Source organism: Bidens hawaiensis, unplaced genomic scaffold (genome assembly GCF_021521415.1).
Source record: "Bidens hawaiensis isolate Kalapana, Puna unplaced genomic scaffold, B.hawaiensis_p1.1 tig00043446_1, whole genome shotgun sequence".
Taxonomy (NCBI): domain Eukaryota; kingdom Viridiplantae; phylum Streptophyta; class Magnoliopsida; order Asterales; family Asteraceae; genus Bidens; species Bidens hawaiensis.
Genome location: NW_027505830.1, coordinates 71,978 through 79,967, shown reverse-complemented (window position 1 = coordinate 79,967; position 7,990 = coordinate 71,978). Strand labels below are relative to the sequence as shown.

General features: G+C 36.5%; 1 protein-coding gene across 1 annotated transcript; it reads left to right on the top strand.

The window, feature by feature from the left end:
- Nucleotides 1-2,643: 2,643 nt before the first annotated feature.
- On the top strand, nucleotides 2,644-5,103 carry LOC143615502 (metacaspase-4-like). The gene is made up of 2 exons (XM_077088612.1): nucleotides 2,644-2,989; nucleotides 4,040-5,103. Exons 1-2 carry the CDS (start codon nucleotides 2,644-2,646, stop codon nucleotides 4,951-4,953), a joined length of 1,260 nt encoding a protein of 419 aa, XP_076944727.1. The 3' UTR covers nucleotides 4,954-5,103.
- Nucleotides 5,104-7,990: the final 2,887 nt, after the last annotated feature.

Here is a 7,990-nt window from a genome sequence, read left to right as displayed (position 1 = left end):
TATAGATATAGTTTAATATCTTTTGTAACATCTGAGGGTAAAAAACTTATGTCAAATATTTGTGTTAACTGAATGCGTAGTTTATATTTTATATTGTTTGTTGATATGTTTTTCACCCGTGTTACACGAGTTATTATCCTAGTTAGATAATAATGTAATATTGCAAGTTTCTTTCCATGTAACCAATGTTGTAAAAATCGCTAGTCGGGCGGTAGGGTAGGGACTAGCGATTAGTCGGATTAATCGGATCGGACTTTAATATATATTTTTTTGTTTTATGTATACACGCATACATTTTTATATATAATTTTCAATTTTATACGTACACAAACACATTTTGACTGGAAATTAGCTGGAATCTCGCTAAAAACCGCTAATTTTTGTTGGAATCTCGCTATAAACCGTTGATTTTGCTCGGAATCTCGCCAGAAACCGCCAATTTTAGCCCTAACCTCATCAGAAAAAACCGATTAAGTCCAATTAATCATGATTTTGGCCTAATTTGACCATTGACCAATTAACACAAAATTAATCAGTGAAATAGGGACTAGCAATTAATCGGAAATTAATCAGCGCCTAGTTGGGATTTTTGCAACACTGCATGTAACATAGTTCTTATAACTTTTCTTCTTGTGTAAAATTATTTTTCTTCATTTAAAGTAATATTTTTTAATTTATATGATGAAAGATTAATTAAGAGCTAGGAAACTATTCTGAACTAGCTTGATAGAGGAAAACATGACAGAAAATACTCAAACTTTAAAAAGACATAATCTGGGTTATGAGTGTAATTACGAAACCTAGTACTAGTCAACAGAAAGGCCTCAACGAGCCGGATCTTGTGGCAAATGCCACGAGCAGTTTGTCTTAGCTATCATACCCAAATTCCACTACTTGAAACTCTAATTTCGCCACTAAAGACTTGTTTCTCAATTTTTGCAATCGTCAAACCTTTCACTAGCCATGCATGTTTTTTTCATTGGTTAACGCCATTTACGTTCTTATGTTTAGTTTTAATTTCATCATTAATAGTTGACTTGTAATTTCAAATTTATTGTCAAATCTGTCAAATTAAGAGTTCTCTTTGATAAGTGCCCTTTTTAATTGTCTATTTTCATTAAACTTTACGTGCCCATACTAACTTTATTCATAACCCAACCCAACCTAATTTTTCAACAAAAAATTAATCCTCTCTCTTTCACATACACAACCCAGCATAACTCAACTTTACACTTTTCTTTACAACCCAACCCAACCCAACCCAACCCAACCCAAACCAAGTTTTTATTTACGTTTTAATTTATTTTATAAAATTTATTGTAAATAATAAAATGTTTATTTTTTGAAACAAAACTATTTTAAGTATAAAAAAATATATTAAAACTAAAAAAAAAGTTAAAATAAACATATTCTTTAAAAGTACTCCATAAAATAAAATTTATATAGTTGAAAGCACTCTATGTTTAAATAAAACTAAACGTTTATTTATAATTAAAAAAATACATATTTTTGATAGTACTGCGTTTTTAATAAAATTTATATTAAAATGTTCAAAAAAAACTCTGTATTTAGATTTTTTTAAGGTTAAATAATATAAGCTATTAAAAGGAATCAAACTATATGTAGAATTAATTCTTTAGATTAAAAAGAAAAAAACAATTAAATAATAGGTCACTAATTAATTGCCATGTGACATTGAATTGAAATTGAGCGGGTTGTAACCTAGGTTGTCTCACAACCGGGTTGTGAGATTTTAAAGATTTTTAGTATTAAATTTTTTATTCTTTAGTGGACAACCCAACCTAAGGATTGTTGATAAAAATGGTTAAATGACCTAAAGTTTTAGTATCATCAAACCTAAAATTCGTGGATATATAAATATATAACTTTTAATATTATTTAAATTTCCTCTTAGGGAAACCATATTATTAATTTAGGAGCGTAAACATGTGAGCCGAGCCTAAGTTCGACTAGGCTCAAGCTCGGCTCGTTTTGACTTATGAGGGTTTGGGCTCGACTCGCCAACTGTTTTTGACTTTTTTCAAGCTCGGGTTTGACTCATTTATTAATTAATTTATGTATGTTTATTTTTATATATTTTGAGAAAAACTTCAAACGAGTCTAAGCTTCGCTCAAACTCGTATAGTATCTTAAACGAGTCAAAGCTTGGCTCGAGCTCGACTCATGTAAAACCAATATATAGAAGTCTAAAATAAAAATACATAAAACTTAAAACACACAAGGCTCGTTAAAGCTCTACGAGCTGAAACGAGCTTCCCATACAAGGCTCAAGTTTAGGCTCGATAACTAAATGAGCTTTGAGTAAGGCTCGGCTCTGTTCGAACTCAAAAAACTCACCTCGTTTCGAGAGCTAAAGTAACCCATGAACCGTTCAACTCATTTACACCCCTAATTATTATATATGGAGATCAAGTTGCCATGTTGATCATTGATGATATGAATACGTCGACAATACATACCCCTTTATTTGGTACATATTTCTTTCACTATATTATTATATCAAAATAAAAGTCCTCCTATAATATTACATTTATTATTTGAAATGAAATGAAATGAAATAATTGGACAGACACCAAGTCAAAAGCGTCAATCAATTCCTCACTGCAATTATTCAAGTTGTCAATGGGAAAGAAAGCCGTATTGATCGGATGCAACTACCCTGGAACCAAGGCGGAGCTCCGTGGCTGCGTCAACGACGTCAAGCGTATGCACCGGTGTCTAGTCGACCGCTACGGATTCTCCGACCAAGATATTAATATCTTAATCGACACCGACGACTCCTACACCAAACCTACCGGGAAGAACATCCGCAAAGCTTTATCCGATCTCGTGAGCTCTGCTGAGGATGGTGATTTTCTGTTTGTGCATTACAGTGGACACGGTACAAGGCTTCCTGCCGAGACTGGTGACGATGACGATACTGGATATGATGAGTGTATTGTGCCGTGCGATTTTAACCTGATCAACGGTACGGATAATTATAATTGAACTTTTGTTTATCGTTGATTTGAATAATTGATCACTGAATTGTGTACTGCTGTTAGTGATTGAAGTTGTTGTAAGTGGATCGGTGATGCTAGAATGTGTTATGTGGATTAGGTGTTAGGTTTGTGAGACTGAAATGCTGTTTAGATTGTTTTTGTAGTGGATGAAGTGCCGGATCTGAAGGGATCGGGTTGTTTTGACCGTGAATTTTGCGGTCTGAAACACTTGATTACTGTAGAATTATCGGATCTGCTTAATTTTACTAGCATCTGTGTAATTTAGTTATAGTAATATCCTGTTCTGGTAGAGGGAGTTGAATTATGATAATCTGTTCCTCAATTAGGATTTAACAATGATTCTTATTGTCATTTGTGTTTGCATCTAGGACTGTAGTCGAACTGAATGTTCGGCGGGAGGTTTGTTTATGCTCATTTGTTTAATAAATGAAAGAACGCGAACAAAGAGTTTTGTTTGATTAACTAAATGAACGAATAGGAACAGAGGCCAAGTTTGTTTAGTTGCGTTCGATAATGTGTTCATTTATGTTTGTTTATAAAGGTTTTTAATACTTTTTAATCACTTTTATAATCTTATCATATAAATTTTAGCAGAATTATCAAGTATAAAACAAAAAAATATATGAGTATTATGTGATTACTTTATAATTTATATGTAAATTAACATATGAATATGAATATTAAAAGAAAACACCAACACAAACTTGCTATCTGGACTCAAACCGATGACACTGAACATTCTCGGTTAGCGAAATAAAAAAAAAAGATTGTGTATGTGTTCGTGAACCGTTTATGAACAAGCTCATTTCCTTAATGAACAAACACGGACAAGAAATTTTGTTTGGTTAGGTGTTCGTGAGCTGTTCGTTTGTCCGATAAAAGCTTAACAAACGAACATGAACAAAGCCTTGTTCGGTTTGGTTCATTTACAGCCCAATAAATTGCATCTAAGATCATGAATTTGTGCCTTTGTTGACTTTCCTGTTAATGAATTTTCATTCATATGGTGGTTGCAGATGATGATTTCAGAGAACTTGTTGATCAAGTTCCTCATGGCTGCAGAATCACCATTGTATCAGATTCATGCCACAGTGGTGGTCTAATCGATGAAGCCAAAGAACAAATTGGCGAGAGCTGCAAAACCGACACAAACGAAGAAGAAGACGAAAAAGAAAGCGGATCCCGCTTTGGATTCAGAAGCTTCCTACACAAAACTGCTGAAAACGCATTAGAGTCGCGTGGCATTCATCTTCCTTCTGGATTACGCCATAACAAGCATCGCGAAGAAGAAGAAGAAGAAATAGAAGAAAAAGAATATGAAGGAGGTCTTTATGTTAAAAACAAATCATTACCTATTTCAACCCTCATTGACATACTAAAACAACAAACAGGTAAAGATGATATAGATGTTGGGAAAGTGAGACCTACATTGTTTGATATGTTTGGTGAAGATTCAAGTCCAAAAGTGAAAAAGTTCATGAATGTCCTGTTAAACAAGCTGCAAGGCGGTGATGCTGGCGGCAATGGTGGTGGTGGCTTCTTTGGGATGGTTGGGAGTTTAGCTCAGGAATTTCTAAAGCAAAAACTTGAAAATGATTCAGAATATGCCAAGCCTGCAATGGAAGAACAAGTTGGAAGGAAAGAAGATGCATACGCAGGGTCTAAGAAGCGGGATTTGCCCGAAAATGGGATTTTAATTAGCGGGTGCCAGACACACGAAACCTCGGCTGATGCCACACCAGGTGGCAAACCAGATCAAGCTTACGGTGCACTTAGTAACGCGATTCAAACGATTCTTGAAACGAATGATGATATTAGTAATTATAAGCTTGTGACTGAGGCGAGGAGGTTGTTGAAGAAACAAGGGTTTACTCAAAACCCGGGGCTTTATTGTGATGATAACCATGTCGAGGCTTCTTTTGTGTGCTAAGCATGGTGCGACCGACCCGAGTTTATATGCGATATTTGTGAGATTCATATGGTGTATTTTTATGTGTTTTATTTGAATGCTGGTTTTGAAAAATAATTCTGGACTTGGACTGTGTTTTGTCTTTGTACTTTATCTGTGATGTGTTTTATTAAAATATAAACAGAGTGGTGATTTCTATTTGATGACAAACTGTTTCTTTGAAATGTGTAGTTTTAAGTGTTTTAACTCCTTTTTTTATATTGAAACAAGGTTATACTTAAAATATGCCACATTTAATTCATTTCAGATCTCATTTCTAGTTTTCAAGTGATGGTGGCAGAAAGATGATGACGATGGTTGATGGGTAGCGCTGGCAATGGTGGCAATAGTGGCGGTGTCGGCAGGCAACTAGTAGGTGGTCATGGTAGACTTGGTAGTGGTGGTGGCGGGGGTGCTCCACTAACCCTTGGATCGATCTGTTAGTTTGAAATTGGTTTTGATACAGATAAGTTAAAAATCGGCGGGAGAACCAGTTTGAGAAAACCTAATCATATAATACGTTGAAGCCGTACCCAGTTCGATCTATCTGATCTTGTTTGGTTTTTCCTCTACAAATCGGTTTCTATACTGTTGTAGTTTTGACTTTCTCCAAATCGATCCAAATTTAAAACCAACCCAAAATCCTGTTTGATTATTTTGAACGCCTAAATGTTATTTCAACTCAACAACCCCCAGTCCAAAACAAAGACAGTTCAAATCGTCTGTTCGGTTTGGTTCCAACCAAAATCGTAGCGCCTGCCATTTGAAATTGCCCTGTTCAGTTGAAATTCCAGCAGGTCTTGAATTTACCCTGTTCAGTTGAAATAGGCGACGCTGAATCAGACCGTTAATCACCGTGCGGCTTGTTCGGTTGATATGAAATTGCAGCAGTTGCAACAGTGGTTGTTCAAATTATTGTCCCTATAGAAGTGTACACTTCCAGTACGCTCTTCGATTCTCAATACTTCAGTATCTCTGTTTTTAGTCACACTTGTTTAATCGCACTTTAAATGGAATTTATATCTTGTGGGAATGCCTATAAGTTGTTTGATAAATGTCTTGTTAGAACATTTAGTTATAATAAAAGGAACTTTGCATTCTCTTATAGAAAAGTGTTTGATTATTTGTCTCAAAGAATTAGGCTCCACTTTGCAGCTCATGTTATTCTAGTTACTCTTTTAAATCACATATTCAATGAAAATAGAATGCACAAAAACAAGAACACACAACATAACACCAAAGACAACTAACACTTAACAACCAAGAAAATAAAACAAAGAACATCCCTTTCACAGGCCAAGCTAGCAAGGCTCGAACCCATACTAGCCATAAACTGTGCATTCTGTCGAGCCATTTCCATTTGCAACTGCAGCCTTTGGAGCTGAGCTTGCGTGTCAAGAATACTGTCTCTTTCACACTCTTCACAATCCACACATCCCAAATGCGTGCCGTAATCACACGGTTCACAATAATACACCCAACGGTCCTTTTGAGCCTCGTCATGACAAACATCACAGTAGAACGTATAGTCTTCGTCTTTAACCGGACACGAGTAAAACAGCTTAAGCGGATGCTTGTGATCAGGCCGCTTCACTGTTTCGGGTAAGCTTACACACGGGACGTGTAGATCAAATTTACAAATGGAACAGTGGTAGGTGAAACCTGTACCGTCACTAAAACAAGCACTGCAAGTAAACTCGCCGTTTTTATTGTAAGGTGCTATCGGGAGGAGGGTTAGAGGGTGTTCTGGGTGTGATTTATGATGGATCTCTCGTTTCAGATGAAAGCATGATTCGTGAAGATGAAAGCCACAATCAGGTTTGACGCATGAATAGCCGTTGCCGACTATGGTTTCTTCACATCCTGAACAAATAACCTCGTTTTCTTCATCTTCTTGAAAAGCGAATTTAGATAACTTGTGGGGGTGGCTGAAATGTGTTATTTCTTTATCTTTGAATTCATTTTAAGGCGTTGAATGATCGTGAGAGTTATCGGTTGAATCTGATGGATTAGTGGGAATGGAAACAGAAGGTCCGGTTTGTGGCACGGAATGATATTCAGCACTGGAATTGTTGGAACTTGTTGGAATAGAAACGGAAGGCTTTTCTTGAGGTGCCGAAGGAATTGGATTCTGTGGATGGTTAGTTTGAATAGAAACCGAAGGTCTGGTTTCAGAGATGGAAGGATACTGGACACTAGAAATCCGATTTTGAGAACTCGTTGAAATGGAATCCGAAGGCCCCTCTTGAGGCATTGAAGGATCTTGATTGCTAGGAATTGGATTCTGTGAATAATTACTGGGAATGGAAACAGAAGACATTGAAGGATACTGGAAACTAGAAATCCGATCGTGAGAACTCACTGGAACGGAATCAGAAGGCCGGTTTTGATGCAGTGAAGGATCTTGATTGCTTGGAACTGGATTTTGTGGATAACTAGTGGGAATAGAAACCGAAGGTCCAGTTTCAGAGATGGATGGATACTGGACACTAGAAATCCGACTTTGAGAACTCGTAGGAATGGAATCAGAAGGGCCATTTTGAGGCATTGAAGGATCTTGACTGTTAGGAATCTTATTTTCCGGATAATTAGTGGGAATAGAAGCCGAAGGTCCTGTTTGAGCCATGGAATTTGGATAGTGGACACTAGAAATCCGATTCTGAGAACCCGTTGGAATGGAATCAGGTGGGCAGCCTTGAGGCAAAGGATCATGACGGAATGGAATCGTATGCTGCGGATAATTAGTCGGAGTAGAAACATGAGGTTGTGCAAGTGGCTGAAATGCTTGTACCCTTGATCCATCCTTGAATGTGCTAGTGGGTGGAATTGGAATTGGAATTGGAAAGAGAGGATATGAAGACAAGTAGATGGAATTGGTCAGATTGCCAACTATTTCTTGGTAAGGATTCTTCATGTCGAGAAAGTTGACTTTGTAGTTTGTAATGTAATGCATAATTCTTTGGTGGCCGACGACTTTTATCAATATATTGATCAAGTAAACATATTAAATTACAACTTG